The following is a 19,696-nucleotide window of genomic DNA, read 5'->3' on the forward strand; positions in this document are numbered from 1 at the left end:
GAGTGTCGTAGCTTGTAGCTTATACTGCAGAAATTAACTACGATCATTGGGCACAGGGAGTCGCACACGCGCGAGCAGATGACAAGCAGACAACAGGGCTAGGGTGAAGCCATTATCAATGGCATTCACAGTCCCTATTGATCAGCAACGTGCAAAGCCTCCATAGTGCTCCGAGAACTATTAAGATGGCGTACATATTGAAGTTACTATTAACATGTCTGCCAACCTTTGAACATTAAAATTTGTAAAAATCATGTGAGCACAACAAGGGAGGAATATCATGCATTTTTTAAAGCCTGTCTGGGCACACCTGTCTTGTGGAATACATAGTGGGATACAAATGCACTTGATTATCAATATATTTTTTTATGACACAGCATTTAAGCAGCAGCAAACTAGCAATAGTAGATACTGACAAGCAACACACTTTTTTATATCACAGTGACATTTTCTGGACTTTGCTGTTGCCGATCTCACATGCTTTATAAACATGTCTGAATAAACGTTTCAAAGCAAGTCCCCCTCTGGTATAAGGAGTCTTGCGCTACCACAAGAGGGCAGTGTAGGTACCATCACAATTTATTTTCCTTTGCATACATTTTTTTGCCATCTTGCACTGCTCCATCTTTTAAAAGCATTAAAACATTTTCACAAACATTTTTCGTAGAACTTGATGCAGCATTCGTAAAATCATAGAATTTGACACCAACAACAGGTTGATACCTCAGTGTCAGGTTTCCAGGGGCACTTAAGTGGGCGAGCTGTCCTTGGTCATCCAGCTTTTTTATTTCATCAATACCACCAACAAACTCCCCATTGACAAACAACAGTGGGTAATTGCAAGCTGCCTTGTCTGCCAAATGCTGAATGAGCTCTGAAACAAAGCAAGCATGTGAGAGAAATCAGAGCGCAAAATAAAAAAACATAATGAAACAAATGTTACAAAAACAGTCAAATTAAGAACAAAATAATAATGAAAATGAGCAGCACAGCATGGACAGCCAGACAAGATGACAGCAAGTACATTTGTCACTTATCCTACATAAGTAGGTATGTAGTATGTGCACATGCTTGAGATCTTACTTGTATAAGGTAGTGTGTGGCATTCAATTTAAAATTATGATACTCAAAATTTTTAATATTAGAAAAAAGCTACTGTCAGATAACTACAGTTCTCAGAGGTTTCAGGTAGAATGACCTTTACAAGTGGTGACTGTATACTGGCCACTCCAAATTTACATCAATAATCTAATTTAGCTGAGGATACTTGGCTATCTCTGCAACTTTGCTAAATTTCCCCCCCCAAAACGTGCAGTTACCTAAGTAAGGAAAAGCATCTTTCAGCAACATAATTATGGTTAGGTTTCTACCAGATTTCAACAAGGCGGTATTCCTGTGTGACCTACCTATGCACTAAACTATTTCTTTAAAGAAATGAACTATTCATCTTTAAATTTTCTATTTTCATCCAATCTGTACACAGTCGAACCTCGTTATAATAAAGTTGCATCCGACATGAAAATACATTCGTTATGTTCGATACTCTTTTTATACGCATATATACGTTGCACAAACATATGAGAGACACATTTTAGATTTACTTCGTTATATCAACGTTTGACTGTACTCTCCATATCTGCTTAAATTAAAAGAAACTGCTGTTTGAGTACCTCTATTTACAGCACTGCACAGCAGCAGCAGTGGTGATGAACCTAGCAATGCTGGACCAGTTTGTTTTTTGTCCCTATCTTGTTTTGCGCGACAGTTAAGGGGCATACAGTTCTAATTCACAGTGTATCATTCCTCTGAAGTTTATTCATTACTGTCCAGTCATGTATTCTCTCCCCATGTGCTCAGCAAGCTATACAATAAAATGATGGAACAACTCCCAACTAACTTGTGCATTTCTTTGGTCTTACTTGTTCACTAGCACACTTAATATCCTTCCGACACCCCATGGTTATTATATATAGGCTCTTTGTTTTCAGGTAAAAACTGATAATTCGGTAATACCTGATTTCTCCTCAACGTTTGCACTTTCGTAAAGGGTAATTATAAATGCAGGTATTAGAAAACGAACCCTGCGTACCTTTTGTGAGCAAGTGGTCAAGATATATCATATTATTATTATTATTATTATTATTATTATTATTATTATTATTATTATTATTACTATACAAATATGGTACATTTACATCTCGGTATAACAAACTTCGATATAACTAAATTCTCGATATAACAAAGTATTTTACATTTTATAACTTTCTGAAGAACATTTATTTGAACCTCAATATAACGAAATGTGTTCATACATGATTTCAATATATAACGAAATTTCAGTGCAGCCGCGAAAGACTACCGAGACAATAAATTGAAACTTCCGTGGAAGCAGATGGTCAAAATGGTTGAATTACAAGGAGGGGCTGCTTATGAACAACACACTTCTCAAATTATGCGCCTTGCGACCATGACCAACTGCCGAAGCAAAGGAGCATCATGTTCCATATAAAGTCCAACGATAACATCTTATTGCACCCAGCGTGCAGTATGCTTTAGGTGCGAGTGAAAGCATGCAATGGTGAGCCAAGAAGGATGGTGGCTTGATGAGCTGCAGAGTGCTACCTTGTGCAAAGGTGGAGGGGAGTGAGCTCACGGTAACCCGAATAAGCGCATGCGAGGGGGAAGGAGGAGGGCGGGAGTGAGCAGAGTACGTTGGCACACCTTTTCTAACGCGGCCATGCCGGCGCATGGCTCTCAGAGTGCCCTGTTTGATAAGGTAATCTGCCACGTATGCAAAGAGTGAGCGTGCTGAGATGGCATGGCATCATGTGCGCAGTCTTCCCGCGCGTTTAGTATTAGAGGGTGCGTAATCTCGAGTTTCGGAGACACGTTGAAGCGAGATGCAGACGAAGCATTTGCTCCCCGCTGCTGGTGCTTTTCATGATAGCGTCGTCCCACTGCGGGCGATCAGCCGCAGGGGCAGAGTGGATGCAAAAGCATGGCTTCGCTTCGTATTGTCAACACAGCATGAAACCGTATCTTTCATCACCGACTCTCAAATTTAACGAAATAATTTTTTTCTCATTCAAATTTGCTTTTTTGCGATTGCTTGATAATTTGAAAAACATTGCAGTCCTTTGCACGTAAGAAAAATACATCACTGGCTGTACTTAACTGCACAAAAGTTCAAATTTCAATATAACCAAATTTTGATATAACAAATCAAACAGCAAAATTTTACCGGCTTTGTTGTATCGAGGTCTAACTGTACATGATTCATTCTTGCTTAACACTCAAGTGCGAACTGGCATATACAAAAATATATTATACTCAGCGCCTGGTGACATGGACTGAATAAAAGCTTTTTTGCTTTTTTAGTAGCCATGATTACATAAATATGACAATGTCACATTGCATCACATTTCCTGCATGTCGAATAGTATACGTAAACGGCAGTAATGCGCTGGGAAGCAAATTTACGCAGCAGTCATGTTGCTCTACATCGTGAACGGTACCTCTGACGTTGACAGGATGTTTACCCAACTACGTTACGTTCAAAGAAGGCTGGCTGATTCATCTAGTTGGTATTCCAATAATTTTGTTGCAAGAGCATATATTGGGAACCAGTAAAGCAGGGCTACAACAGACAAGGACGAAATGCTTGAGGTCTAGAATGAACACAGGAATGTTTCCAATGCATACTGTCGTGTCGACATAGAGCAGACTTGGCGAGGGACTGTTTCTTTAAGCAAACCTTCTGAGAGCAATCTCATTGTAGCATCAGGACGATGCTCCTTTAGAGGGAGGCAAATGCTGCATCTGCACGGTGTAGAAGAGAAAGACGACGATGGGATTGTCAGCGGACAAAGGAATCAATAATAACATCCACTCCTGTTTCGTACCTTTGAACTGTGAAAGATCCTAAGACGAATAGGACGGCTCTGCGCTTGATTACTTAAACAAGCTACAGTAGAATCTCCCGATACGATTCTGCATAATACATTTTCTTCTTTTCCCAACCAACGTCCCATAAGAGGAATGTATTTTCATACAGTTATTGCGATCGCGTTTTCACCTGAAATTGCAAAATACCACTGCAAAATTTGTATTGGTAAAAAAAAATAGCTTTTTATTCCAGAGTACTAGCTAGACTAACATTTAAACGACTCGCGAACAACATGTTAAGCCCCAGCCACACTGGAGCAAAAATGCACGTGATGTGCCACTGGTGGTAGAACGCTGCTACAGCAGTGCGGCCACACCATCTGCCAGTGCACCGCTGCTAAGTTGAGTGAGGAAACGCAGGAACCTTTGCTACTGAGTTTGTCACCAAGTACGCCTATTTTTATGCTTTTTGGAGCTTGCTATGGATAATAACATTTTCAGAATATGCTTCATTTTCTGGTTTCTGTGAAGATTGTATCAACGAGATTCCACTGTATTTTTGTAATAAATGTCGTCACCTCCTGTCTTTAGTGCACTGAGACAATACAATATATGTAAAGTACAGAAACAGCGTGAGATGTGCTCCTTGCTTGTCCTGTGTCACGCTGTTTCTGTACTTTTCAAATGATTAAACCAACCAGCCCCTTTGAACACGCTGTTAACGATATATGTATGTCAACAAGAGCTTGCAAGATGAAGAAAAGCCTCATACCTGCAAAGTACGCCAGTATGCACTATTTTTTGTACTTTTTTTTTCCTTTGTTAATAAAGTGCAGAGAACAAAGTCAGTGAGTGATGAAACGTCTTAATTAAAATTAAATTAAAAAAAAGAAAATACAGTAAAGAAAATAGGGAGTTTTAGTATAGCGGAACACGCTTGCGTTAGCATTAGCGAGCGACGCAACGCTAATGCAAAGAAAGGCTGCACTGCGCAGTACATGGTAGTGTTTTAGAATAGTGGAACGGAGCAAAACGCTAACGCTAACACACTTGGGCACCATCTCGAGGCAGATACAGCAAACATGAGCAAACATGAGCAAACCCTCTCGTTAAGCCTGCTCTGCCGCTAATCGAGAACGTATATCGAAAACAACGCTCATTTGTCACCTGTACGCTGCTGTCGAAGCATCATCACACAAATCTAAAGCAAACACGAGCATTAGTGGGGAACGAATGAGCCGAACAGTGCAGGCCGACGATTCGATAGATCCGAAGTGGACGGCTCTCGCTTCAACAGGCGCCGCCATCTTGCCCTACGTACGGAATACCTTGCGTGCGCTAGCGTTGAACGCTATATTTCGGAAAGAGAGCACGTACATAAGAGTTCTGGCTACGTTTACATTCTGCGCATGTGCAGTTTGCAGCACGCAACACTAACGCTAAATCCTTGCGTTTGCTGTTTTCCTCTATACTAAAACTCCCTAATAAAGTAAAGAAGTGACTGCCAAACTCGTCTTTATTTACTGTTTTTGGTAATCTGATTTCTTTTAAATGTATCAATAATGCCTAACAAATGAGGATTTATAAGATGAGTTCGTCACATGTTTTGCAAGCAGATCTCTTTGCCGTTACATAACATGAGTTCGTCACTACATGTCTTGCGAGCAGATATCTTTGCCATTACATGTTCCTGTGAGTGATTTCGTGTCCAAAAGGAGTAACTTGTAAAAGTTACCAGAGAAGTCCTGAACTTCGGGCTGCCAAACAACAAATTGACTGAGCCACTGACATCTGCCAATTCAGTTGTCTCGGTAGCTTGAACAGTGGTGCACAGCACTAGAGCACTACCTGTCAGTGACGAATTTAGGTATCAAATTTTATTTATCTGCCATATATATATATATATATATATATATATATATATATATATATATATATATATATTTGTTTTTCTCACTTTTCAAATTATTTAATTTTTATTTCTGTTACTTTTGGCACTCTGTATGTAATGCTGAACGCTTAAGTAGAAAAGCTAAATACAGACTCTGCCTATTGACTAGAAAAACTAGAGGAACAAAATACAGAGGTGCCTTACGCTGCCGCAGTGCCGAGTCTGTAGTCACATCAAAATGTTGGAACTGAAGGCCAGCTTTCTTCAGCAAAGCCACAGCCTGTGAACTGCCACCTGCACACACAAGATGTCAGAATAAGTACTACGCAATACTACTAGGTGTTCTTGGCCACAGCTGCCAGTACGTCGTAGTACCTTCTGCAGGTGCACTTGTGCTCCCCTCCATGAAGAGCACACAAGGAGCTTGTGCCGTGATGGCCTGCAGCCTATGCATCAGCTCCTGCAAATTGATGTCACGAGCCATGAATAGAACTTGTTTTTCAAATTTGAAACACAAAAATTTCAAGACCAAGTGTGAATGCTTGAATTGTAGCACAACATAGTCATGGACAATTGAAATACAAGCAAGTTAGGGCTAATTAGAATGTGTTCTTTTGTTTTTACCTTCACCAATATGTGTAATAAGAGCACGATTCCAGCTTGTGTGCTTAGTGTGAGGCTTATACAATTTTTGGTGACTGCATAAGTAGCAGTGTGAGATCATGCTCTTGAGTTACTTACGAAAGGTGTTCTACTTAGTAATTTCTTTGCATTTCATTTGTTCATAACTGTATGCCTGACACCATCTGAGCGTTCATTTTTGCAGCCTCTTACTGCAAGAACAAATTCAACTGATTGCCTTTCCTTGACGTAGGATATATGTAACAAATTTCTACGAAATCACTAATGGCCAGAGAGCGCAATTAGCCTCTCCAGCTGGATTACTTGAAGTGACTGACACAGTCACTTGCACAGGACACAATATGCAATTAAATAACACAATGAAACTCATTAGTCTAATTAATTACTTGAGGGCACATGCTTCAATTATGTCAATGAAGCCAATAAAATCTCAAGGCCAGCGCCTCTGGAACAGGGGAGGCAATGGGGCAGGTGCCTCCCACAGGCTCCATTGCAAGGGGGCACTGCCCCCCCGAACCATCCCCCCACCCCACTCTTCTTTCTGGGATTTTACGTGCCAAAACCAGTTCTGATTAAGAGGCACGCCGTAGTGGAGGGCTCTGAATTAATTTGGCCACCCGGGGTTCTTTCAAAATACACGTCCTCCAGCCCCCCCGCTCAAGACATGCCCATTTACGAGAATTCCTAAGACTTGCACCAGTTGGAAGATATCCATCCACAAAAATATGTTTTGAAGTATGCTGACATTCTTAGGGAAGATACTCCTCAGAGACCTGTTTTCATTAATAATAAAGCTAACTGAATAAAATTTATGCAGACTATAAAGTTCCATCAATTTTCTAATATATTTTTATTTTCACAATATCTTATCTGGTTATATTTCCGTGCCTCCTGGAATTGGAAAAAAGTATGGTCTCTTGTACAAGATTTGGATTTTATACCAAACCTAGAAGATTGTTATAAAGCAACCTATATACCTCCTTATACAGAAGAGATTGCACACACTGAAAAATAATTTTTTTAGCTTTTATACTTTGAAAACTTAACCAAAGCTATTATTATTGAGAATCACGAACAGTAGTTTGCTAAGGTGCACATGACCAAAATCGCAGCAGATTAAAATGTTGCCTAAATACTTGCATCTATGCATCCTTGTGAGCATCATCAGAAAAGCATGAATGGAAAAATGAAGCTCATACAGCTAACATGCCATAAATAGAATCATTATTAGCAGTCTTCCGGTTAGACAGATTTTTAAACATGAAAATAGAATGTAGAAGCATTATTTTGCAACCAAAATCTAAAAACTAATTTTTTAAAGGAAAAATACAATTTTCAACCCACATTTCCCCTTAATCTTGTCCCACAATACGTAAGGAACAATTCTGGGGAAAATAATGAAATGTGCATTTCACCGCACATTTGGTGATCGATATCTTGAAATTAGCACCAGTTCAGAACATCACCACCGCCCCCTTTTGAATTCTACAATTGCAAAATGTACCCTAAAGTAATTTACGAGAAAATTACTTTGTAGCTTTGTTAATTACGAAATTTTACACTGTGGTTCCTTATGTAATTCCCCCTCTTCAAGTAATCTTATGCAATTCCCCCTCTTCAAGTAATCTTATGTAATTCCCCCTCTTCAAGCTTTGTGCGTGCTGTGTGTTCTCGGCGCTCAGTTTGCGTGGAAGCGATAGACACGAGTAGGAAGGTCACTTCGTTCGCTGCTGCTGCGGCGCATCCTCACGCCAGCATTGCATTGCTGCGGCGCATCCTCCGCGCTCATCGAGTGTGATGTGTTCTTGTTTGCCTGTGTGCGCTGACACCATGCTTGCTAATACAGTTAATAAGCGAATGTTTACAAGTTTCTACGGACGATAAAACTACTATACCACTTACTTTGTATAGCTGCCTACTAATTTGCAATCGCAATCGATGCTTCAGCTTTCGGGCGAAACTACAACTTTTTTTTCACACGTAAGAATTAAAATAATATTGTGTGCAGTTCAACACTACTCTCATTTCTCAATTTTTCCTGTTTCTCGGCTCTTACGGTTGTTTTTTCTTTTTACGGTTCCGTAAGAAACGTATCAGCGGGGTTCAACTAGCTGCGTTTCCGGAGTAGATAACGTCCGCCGATGAATCACCAATTGACCTTGACGCCACGAGCCTCAGCAGAAACCGCACTTTGCCGTCGAGCCACCTTGCAAGGCAGATCGGGACGCACACGCTAGTGCTGTTTCGTCTCCTGTTCGCAACTAAGGTTGCAACTAAGGCTCGTCCTATCATCACGTTGTACGTTTTAATTCCCCGGTGGTGCAATTGTCGGCGATAGACGCCGTAAAATCCGAGACCATTTGGCGCCGTTAGGCGCAATTTTCGTCGATTGTATCAGGATGGCGCAGTAAATCCCTTTTGGAGCACTTTGGCGTAGTTGGCGCAGGAGTGGAATCACTGCGGGAAGGCTGCGCAGGCGGGAGGGGGGGGGGGGCGGCTTGTATACTCTGGTAGCAACTGCGTAGTTTACGCAGTGGCGCGTGCCGTATCTTGACAGCGATCCACAGATGCGATGATTTCGGGGTCGGTCGACTTGCGGTCGGCCTGCCACCGCTTGCGTTGCTGCTCCGTCCTTGCACGGCACTCGGGAACTCGATCACGAGAAGAACCCGGCACCTCGATAGCGTGCACAGAACACACGGAGCAATTAAGTCAACCAGTGTGCTTCGCGTGGCCATAACATCGAATCCGATTTTGACGGCAGTTTTCCCAGAAAAAAAAACGCACATAAGTCGCACCGTTCTATAAGACGCATCAACCAAAAATTCTTTAAAAAAAACAGCGTCTTATCAACGGAAAATACGGTATATGTATATATGCAAGTACCCGAAGGACTCAAGAAAGGTCACAGGATGACGGTTTTTACTATCCTCTGAACACAAGACGTTTCGTAGCCGTCTTGGACCAGTCAAAATGAACTAGAACGCCCACAACTATTCAAGACGGCTACAAAACATCCTCTTATGTACGTCTTGAGGACGTCCTGCGATAAACGCCTAGAAGGCATCTTGTTAAGTTGTTTTAATCGATCATCTTGCTAAGACGGCTAGAAAACGTTTTGTAAAAACGTCTTGAAGATATCTCATGCGGATCCTTATCCAGATATATGTATAAAATATGCATTTCAGTTCTTTCCGACGCTTTATACTGCGTCTTATCAACTTGTTAGATATCTAGCACCCATGCTGGCCACAAAGCCTGTGCTTAAAAACATGTACATGCACTGCCTTTCCTTTGGTCTGTCATTTTACCATCTTGTAAGGTGTACATTTCCATTAGCTGCACATGTGTCGTTGTGCTGTATGTCCAGTAACACGTTCACCTTTGTCTATACGTATTCACAAAGAAAAAAAATGTGAAGCAAATGTTAAAAAATTGTGCTAGATTGAAGTCAGCATACATTACAAGACCTAAGGCCTCTAACGACGTTAAATGAGAAAACAGAAAGTCAAAAATAAATCCAAGGATTGTACGTGCCTAAACTATGAAGCTGACCGTAGGTGGAGACTCCGGATTAATTTTGACCTCCTGGGATCGAACACATCATTCTAAGTACATGATCGTTGTTGCGTTTCGCTCCTATCGTACCCACGATCTCGAGCTCAGCAGCGCTACCGTGGCGGGTAACAGAAACCGTGTGCCTGCGCTGTGCATGCTGCGCAAATTTAGTGTGAAACGTTAGTTTCAGATAGATGAATAGGTGAGTCTAATGATATATTTTTGTGGCAGAAGATCGCGCGCAGTAACGCGGGTTTCTACCTGTTCGGTTTTCTGCTGGCTGTCACAATCGGCGTTTTTCGCACGGTGCTAGTTCAACCTCCATGCCAGCGCGTTATTTGGCAGTTTTTCACTCCTACGGAAATCTGCACATTGAGCTGCATCACAATTCCGCTGTCAGCTGTTCAATCAAGTAGTAAAAAACTATAGTACATCCCAAGTTCATAAATTCCTTATAACGCTTTTCACCGTCGTGTACTCCGAAGTTGTGAGACTGAATCATTAATTTCATCGCACTTTCAAATTAAATACCTATATATGCTCAAAAGCTATAGCTAAAATTGGCACTATCAATAATGATGCACACTTTGGGGGGAGAGCAGCATACCATGCATTTCATCTAGACGTGTTCGTTTTGCCCAATTATTTGCAACCACAGCACGGAGATTTTAGAAGTGCACCACATAATATAGTAAGCGTTTCCAGAAATTTTAATACTGCGACGTTTATTTGCGACGTATTTGAAATGTTTTGAATGACCTTGCTTTGTATATTTACTTGGAATGTCTTTCACAATATAAGCGCGAACGTAACAAACTCGTAACTCTGCACCAAGACCGATATTGCAGTTACCAGGACTGAGCAGGGTTGGTCAGCAGCTCAGTACAGCCATATACAGCGGATGCATGGCGGGGGGCCTATGCAAGCGTCTACCTTGATTAGAGCGCTTAAGGCGGGCAAATTTGCGTTAGAAATAAGTTTGCAGCCCGCGTGCACCGTTTACAAGGGCTCTGCAAAAAAAAAAAAAAAAAAATCACATTCAATAATTAGCGGTATCTTTCAGAGCCGTGTATACTGAATCTATTTTGTCTGCTTTGGATGTGTTATTAGGTGTACATTACAAAATTGCGATATCGTTTAGTATTGCTATGTCGCAGAGTTGTAAACTTGATACTTTGAAATTTTCGAGACTTTCGAAATACAGCGCCGACATTAAATCAACATCTGCTTCTAGCACATACTTGATTTCACATTTTATTTTAAATGCAAAAAACGCCATCAAAATCGGTGTAGCGATTGCTAAGAATGTCGATTTCACCATTCCTATGTATCCGGAGCTATTGCTGCAAGCATGGCGCATTTCAGTGCGGGCGCTCTACTTGAGAGCGCGTTTCCAGAGCTTCCTTTCTCCCTGCTAACGAAAACGGCGCCGCAACTGGCAGACATGGAAGGAGGATGAGATTGGAATTTTCTACCTTCTCCCATGCCCGACGGCCCTGTCTGCACAGCGTCGATTCCTCTCCACAACCATTCTCTCTCTACGCCTCCAACCTCACTTTGCCGTTCTCTCTCAAGACCCGCCCTTCCAATCTTCTTTCACATCTTTCACGGCGGGAAGCGGCGCCGGTTCAGACGTACACGTTGGAAAGCGCCCGCACGCGCCGCATGCCGCATCGCGCCTGGGCGCGTACGGCGTCAGGCACGGAGACTGCGTCGCGTGTGTACGCGTTGCGGCGTGGACACCTACCACCGCTAGAATTTTTACGCCGCCGGACGCCGGACGCTGCCACCGCATCGCAAGCGCGACGCTCCTCACGTGACCACAGAACGCCTATGACGTGACCACGGCGAACCAGCGTGACTTCCGGAACGACTCTTCGCGCAGCGTGCAGACAGGGCCGGGCAAGCTGCGCGTTTGGTAGGTGGTGAACATGGCAGCCGCGACGAAACGCGCAGGACGCGCGGCAACTCGTGCATCGTTTGGGTGCGCGCCCTCTTCCTCTATCGGACGCGACGTGACGTCGAGTGAGCGCGGCGCGTGGGGACGCTTTCCAACGCGTACGTCGAGGCGCCCTAGGGCAAGTCGGTTCGCTTTGTTTTCGATTTAGAACACTCGCAGAGCATGCTGGCGTGCTCTCCATTTTGTGTTTTCAATGCGTTAACGAAGGACCATTGTTGACCCTCGGAGTACGCGGCGTCGCTTCTTTGACTCGGAAAGCGGATCCTGCCTCATCGATACCGACAAAAAAAGTGAGTATCGCACGAAAGTGCCTTATTTCTGAGAATTGTTACGCCAAAATGCCATTTATATGGGCATGTCACGTTTGCGCGACGCGCTCGAAAGGTATACTGAGAGCTTGCCGCGGTATTAGATTAAACGTTGATACATGTAATTTTACAGATAAAATAATGTTTGCTTTTTCACATTGTGAATAACTATTTCATGACGCGTTTTCGTGTTTTTCTCGATGATCTTGACAACGTGCGAGATATAGTGCTACACTGACAAATTTAATTCCTAATTATATTGCAGTCATCCATGGTCCGTGGAATTCGTTCGGGACAGTGTGTCCCTGTGGAGGCGAAATGCTAAAACACCCGCGTGTACCTAGATTTAGGTGCACGCTAAGGAATACCAGGTGGTGCAAATTATTCCGGAATCCCCCACTTTGGCGTGCCTCATAATCAGATCGTGAATTTGGCGCGTAAAACCCCTTCATTAAATTTTGAAACGTTAAGGAGAGTTAATTACTCAAGACAGGCATATCACAGTTGTTGCTGTACGCATGCCGAAAAAGGGCTTCAACCAGAGTCGCTCGTTTGACGATTTAGAACTACGTTGCTTGCTGTTCCAGTGGCCCACCATTCCCGCATTGTTGGCGATCACGAACGCGATCAGGCAAACTTGCGTAGCCGAAATAATTTGTTTGGCATGTTTATTGTTATTGAATTCCTGGGTGGCGCGGTAGCGCCGTTCAAAAATATTCCCGCCTTGAATTTTGATCCCCATGGTTCTCGCGGAAAATCGCGCGCTCGTTGTTACGTGTTACTGCGCTTGCTTGCAACGTGTTACGTTTCACCTGTTTTATTCTTTTCATTTACGTTTAGTGACGGTGATGTAACTGTGTACTGCGCATTCGGTCGAGCTACAGTCACTCACGCTTCGAATCTATCGATTGCTGGTTGGCACTACTAAAATATTGCGATCTTTGTGGGTGCCTGCACATGGATGCAGACTCGGGACGCCGCTTCGCACATAATTTTCTTTCGCGCTATCCATTTGACTCAAAAATTGTGCATGGCTTAAGTTAATTCGCTTCGGCGTTTGTACCGCAAGCCATGAATCTGAATATGCTAAATCTCGCGGGCAGAAAACGAAACTTCAGGTGAACTCGTAATTAAAATTAATGAAAACCTGGTGCTTTACGTGCCAGAAGCGCGATATGATTATGAGGTACGCCTTAGTAGGTGACTTCGGATGCATTTTGACCACCTGTGGCTCTATAACGTGCACCCAATGCACAGCACACGGGTATTTTTGCATTTCGCCCCCATTCTAATGCGGCCGCCGCAGACGGGATTTGCGCACCTACAGCACGCCCCATATCTTGTGTCCGTGTTGGTTTCTCTGGTTAAAGAAATATCGCCAGGCCATCTACGCGTTTCCCCGCTGTTGTGTTCTTCAGTGATTCCACTCCTGCGCCAATTAACTACGCCAAAGTGCGCCAAATGGGATTTACTGCGCCATCCTGATACAATAGACGAAATAACTGCGCCAAACAGTCTCGGATTTGACGGCGTCGATCGCCGACAATTGCACCACCGGGGAATTAAAATTTGCAACGTGATGATAGGGCGAGCCTTCTTAGTTGCAACCGTAGTTGCGAACAGGTGACGAAACAGCACTAGCGCGTGCGTCCCGATTAAGACACAGTGCACCGCACGGCGCCGACGCGGCGTCTGCCTTGCAAGGCGACTCGACGGCAAAGTGCGGTCAAGCCCCGGAAACTCTTGAGTTCACCAAATGGCCACAGAGGGCGAAAAATCAACCGCGGCGCTAACCGGGTCATTAGGGGTCTGAGCCGACCACTTGGGTGCGGCGTAATGGACGTAAACCGGGACGTGTACGAGTCTGGCTCTCATCCTTTTGCACAGGATGGCATTCACCGCAGTGGTGCCACGGGCAAGAAGATAGGTAGTAGGATAGGGCGCCAAGCTACGGATTTTTTGGGGGGGACCCAGAGCCCTAAGGCCACCAGTGTAGACGAAGACGGACCCAGAGAGGCCCCAAGATTCAAGAAACGTTGAGTCAGTAGGAGAATAAATAGACGTAAGTACCAGGGGCAAGGTTATTCTGACATAGGGTACATTAACATGCAAGGTGGCAGGAATAGGCTGAAGTGGGAGGAGATAGACGGGCAACTAAGGCAGGAAAAGCTGATAGTATACGGGTTTGTGGAGACACATCTTAGGGACATGGAGCAACCACCCTGTAATCCTGACTATGCATGGGAATGTTGCAATAGAGCAGAGGGCAGCAGAAAAGGGGGTGGAATTGGGGCATTCATTCATAAAAGTATGAATTGGCAAAGGGTCAAACAGGAATGCAAGGAGCATTTATGGCTAAAAGGGAAAGTTGCAGGAGAGCAGACACTCCTTGGCTTTGTATACCTGTGGACAGGAGTAAATGCCAAAGAGGAAAACAAAAAAATGCTGGAATGCATATCAAGTGACATTAATGAGCTAGGAGGAGGGTGCGAGATTATTATACTAGGAGATATGAACGCACACATAGAAGACATGGACGGGTACACAGACTCAACAGGCAACATGATGCTGGATATGTGTGAAATGCATGACTTAGTTGTATGCAACAGTATTGAGAAGTGTGAAGGGCACATAACATGGGAGGTAGGGAGCCTGCAGCCGACGATAGATTATGCACGAAATGTCACATAGGATGCATGATAGGCTAAAGGTAATGAGCATAGATGAATATGGCTCCAGAAGTCTAGGTAGTGATCACAAACGTATTAAGGTGAGTTTTAGAAGAGAAATGAGAGTAGGTAGGAGGCAAGATGAACAACCAGGTGGGATATTTCACTCGGAAAAGCAGCTCGAAATAGCAACCCAACAAATTGAGGAAGTAATTTCAGAGGATACAAAAACAGAATGGACATATGCAAATTTAACAGGTATTTGAGCTACAGCTTGTAAGGTACGAGTCAGGCACAAAGGGAATAGAAGACGTAAACCCAAGAGCTGGTGGGATGAGGAGGTTAAGAAGGCCATAGAGAAACGTCAGGAAGCCATCCAGGGAACACACATATTCAAAGCAGAGGGGTGAACCAGAAGCTGATGTAGACAGAAAATGGAATAACTTCTTAAACTGTAGAAGGGAAGCATCCCATTTGATCAATTAGAAGATTAGAAGAAAGGGCACCCAATGGTTGTCAGAAGTAAACAAAAAGGATAGAAAAGCAGCGGAGAAATTTTGGAAACATCTCAACTCCTTGAGTAATAAGACTAGCCTTGAACAGAGGTTTATAGTTACAGCTCAAGATGTTCAGCTAGAAGGAGATGAGGCAATGGAACATATAAGAACAATGATGACAGAAAAATTTAAAGAACGAAATGTAGCATGTGCTCAATCAGGCGGGGATAGACTAGTTAGTGCAGTGGCTCCACTTGAATAAAGCGAATGGGAAAGGGCAGAGAAGAGGGTTCCTAGTAGCACGTCGACAGGTCCTGATGGCATCCCAATTATGTTAATAAAGACATTGGGCCCAAAATCTAAGAAAGCATTAAGAGAGGCAGTGAGCAAAATGATAATGGATGGTAAAGCCCCCGACGGGTGGAGACTGAGCAGGATGAGCATGATATATAAGGGAAAGGGGGACAAAGCCGACATAAACAACTACCGTCCCATAACAGTGACGTCAGTGGTTTACAGGGTGGTGATGCAGATTATAAAGGACAGACTGCAGGCATGGGTGGAGAGCGATAAGATGCTGGGGGAACTACAAAATGGGTTCCGGAAACAAAGAAGGTTAGAAGATAATCTGTTCTCATTGACGCAGTGTATTGAAATAGCAGAAAAGGAACACAGGCCCCTGTCGCTTGCATTTCTGGATATCAAGGGAGCCTATGACAGTGTAATCCAAAAGGATTTGTGGGACATACTGGGCACTTTAGATGTGGAAGATGGAGTAAGTAATCTTTTAAAAGATATCTATAAAAGTAACAAGGTGCTTATAAAATGGGAAAACAAGGTATTTGGGCCTATAGAGATACAGCAGGGGCTTAGGCAGGGGTGCCCTCTGTCACCTCTGTCGTTCATGCTGTATTTACAAGGATTAGAGAAAAAATGAGAGAGGAGCGGACTTGGCTTCAACCTTTCCTTTTTCAAGCAAGGAGAATGGATTAAACAGTCATTACCAGGACTGCTGTACGCGGATGACATTGTACTTATGGCTGACAGCAAGGAAGACTTGCAGAGATTAATGGACATCTGTGGTAAAGAGGGAGATAGCTTAGGTTTGAAGTTTAGTAAAGAAAAATCGGCATTCATGATTTTTAATGATAATAAGGGCAGCGAGCATAGGATACAGGAACTTACGCTGGAGGTGGTGGATAAGTACAAACATCTTGGAGTGTAGATAAACAATGGGGCTGAGTACCTAACGGAACATGAAAAATATGTAACGGCTAAAGGTAGCAGAAATGCAGCTGTGATGAAAAATAGGGCACTGTGGAATTACAATAGGTACGAAGTGGTGAGGGGGATTTGGAAAAGGGTGATGGTCCCTAGTTTCACTTTCGGCAATGCGGTCCTGTGCATGAGATCAGAGGTTCGAACAAGGTTGGAATTTAAGCAGCGAGGGGTAGGTAGGCTTGCTCTGGGAGCACACGGAAATACACCAAATCAGGGGGTACAGGGTGACATGGGATGGACGTTATTTGAGGGCAGGGAAGCCAGCAGCAAGATAGAACTTGAGGAGTGATTGAGAGAAATGGCAGAAAAGCGGTGGGCAAGGAGAGTTTTCAGTTATTTGTACATGAGGAATGTTGACACAAAATGGAGGAAACTGACCAGAAAATTGTCAATCAAATATTTGGACTGCAGGAGGGGTGCAAACCAGGAAACAGCGGTTAAGAAAAATGTTAAAGAAACAGAGAGGGGTCTGTGGAAAACAGGGATGCAGACAAAATCAGCACTGGGAACATACAGAACTTTCAAGCAAGAAATTGCCAAAGAAAATATCCATGATAATTCTAGGGGAAGCTCTTTGTTGTTTGAAGCCAGGACGGGAGTATTGCGGACTAAGAGGTACCGAGTCAAGTACCAAGGTATAGACACGTGTGGTGCGTGTGGAGGAGAAGAGGAAACGGCTGAACACCTCATACTTTTCTGTAAAGGGCTTAACCCTACAGCGCAAAGCAACGGGGCTGATTTTTTCAAAGCATTGGTGTTTAGGGACAGTGAAGGCAAAATAGACTTTAAGTGGGTAGAAATAACCAAACGGAGATTATCTGATTGGTGGCTAAAATCAAGGCAGGGGTGAAATTTCACCCACCACAAAGTACGGAATATGTTAATAGTTATGGCTAGGTGGCGTATGCCACCGCCCAATTTAAAGGGTTCAGCCTCATCCATCCATCCATCCGCGTTCCAGCATAAAGGTGCAAGTGGAGCTGCTGTAATTTGGTCGCATACTTTAGTTTGTATTTTTTCTGCTAGGGGTGCTCAACACGACTCAATATTTGGTCTATTAATGTACATATAATAACTGACAAACACTGTTACGGTGTCATTTTTTTAATAAAATAAGCAGTGTATTGTTTTTATTGGACTTCTTTTATTAAAGTCCATGCTTTGTTACTTGAATAAAGGTTTTGAGGCCTCACTGACTTGTGATCAGCAGCAGCCCACTGGTATCGATTGCAGTCCGTGCCATTTATCGATTCAAATTGTACGGCGGTTATATTTGCGAACGGGGTGGTTGTTTCCTTTGAACAGCATCATGCAGGTTCGTTTTAATTAGATATCAATAGTACCTCAGCCAGTTTATGCATCCAACATTCGATAGCTGCCACCAAGTGAACGTGTTTAAAGACGGTGAACTTTACCAGCTGCAGCGTTTCACTGGTGGCTGCATGCTCGGCTTCCGTAGTTTGTGATCTGCCGCGTCTGGCTGCGTAACGACGTGTTGCTCGAAAAAAAAGTGCTCGCCAGCACGAAAATTCATCGCTGGAACCGAGCACAGTCTGCTTGAAGACTACCCACAAAAGCGGATTAACCTTGCAGCCCCTGGGCTTGTGCGCCGGTGAGTAAAAAAGCAGTGCTTCGCATTTTCAACTATGAATTTCTTTGCGTGCGAGGCGGGTAAAACAGATTCCTGTAGTCATTTCTACAAACACAGGTAATAAACACAGTAGAAAATGGTAATAATTATAAAGTTATTGCCCTTCCAAAGCAATTCAAACGAGGCTCATGCTATTTTGCCAAGTTGCTAAAATTGCTAACATGTGTACAGGATAACTAATAAAGTTGTGGCTGTTTCTGCATAAATGACACACCGCGATAAATTCACTGCACATTAGTGACAAATGTACTTCCGGTGATACAATTAGATTAATTGCATTTGAGACATAATAAAATGAACATGTTTATTACTAGCAGCAGAAACAATTGTTATCTAATCGAAGCTTGACTAAGCACAGCCCACACAAGGACACCACTAAAAGAAATGCACACTCAAAACAGTGTTTGTTGTGTGTGTGTCATTTTCTGTCATGGAGTGTTTTGTGCACTGTTCTTTGTCATACATGAATCACAAACTCACCCACATTTCCACCATAGTAATTGAGGCTCTTTTTTCTTTCCAACTCCAGCTTCCAAGACGCTGCTCATATTTGTACTCATCCCTTTGGACTCTATTGTCTCTGGATGTGCAAGTCAACCGTAAACGTGTCACCACTGGAAGTAACATCAAGGGCCCGAATACTCACAGGGTATGTTTCTGAACACTTCAACTAGAACCGTGATTTGTTCATTTATGGGACTAACTTTTGTTTCACCATTTTTTGCTTGCATGTGTGTCATGGCTTCGTCATTTCTCTTTTCAGGAAGACGGACAAAAAAGAGATTATTGGTCTGCAAGCTGCCCACGCTAAGCCACAAGAAGCTCAACTGTCACCATAATGACAACAGGTCTTCTTGAACTATGTGCCTCACCATGAAATGTTTGGAAGTTTACCAGATAGAGAGGTGTGAGCCCTATTAGGAAAACAGCAGTCTACAGTTCTGTGTCATACTGAGCGGGAATGAGAAATTCGCCATACAAGCTTAGTTGCTTTTAAGGGTGCTTTGTGACAATCGGAGAAGTAACATGTTGAGTCCCAACCACGGAGTAAGATAAGACAGGAGCGCCGACTCCGCTCGTCTGGAAGGGACACATTCTGAAACGCCGGTTCCTGCTTCACAGCGTGTTCGCCAGATGGTGCTACGAATGAAGAAAAACTCTGCAGTGGAGAGGCGGGCCCAACAAACCGAAGTAGCAAAGGCGCGGGGACTCTCTCGCGTCACCTGGTTGCCTATCCGTTTTGTCGTCTGCTTCGTGCACGCCTTGACGCCTGTAGCGCACATAGCTCTTGCGGTTCACGGAGTGACGTTAGCAGGAGAAACAAGTCATGCATCACTTTATTTAATTTATTTTA

General features: G+C 43.4%; 1 protein-coding gene across 3 annotated transcripts in view; it reads right to left on the bottom strand.

Moving 5' to 3' along the window:
• Positions 1–19,696, bottom strand: part of LOC119460582 (glutaredoxin-3) — a 71,143-nt gene that overhangs the window by 19,355 nt on the left and 32,092 nt on the right. For all 3 annotated transcript variants that reach the window (XM_049666738.1, XM_049666740.1, XM_049666735.1), the window contains 3 exons: positions 6,152–6,236; positions 5,981–6,070; positions 724–874 (listed from right to left, as the gene is read on the bottom strand). In XM_049666738.1, the coding sequence (XP_049522695.1) occupies positions 724–874; positions 5,981–6,070; positions 6,152–6,236 (326 nt within the window). The remainder of the gene's footprint in view (positions 1–723; positions 875–5,980; positions 6,071–6,151; positions 6,237–19,696) is intronic.

This window comes from Dermacentor silvarum, chromosome 1 (genome assembly GCF_013339745.2).
Source record: "Dermacentor silvarum isolate Dsil-2018 chromosome 1, BIME_Dsil_1.4, whole genome shotgun sequence".
NCBI lineage: Eukaryota > Metazoa > Arthropoda > Arachnida > Ixodida > Ixodidae > Dermacentor > Dermacentor silvarum.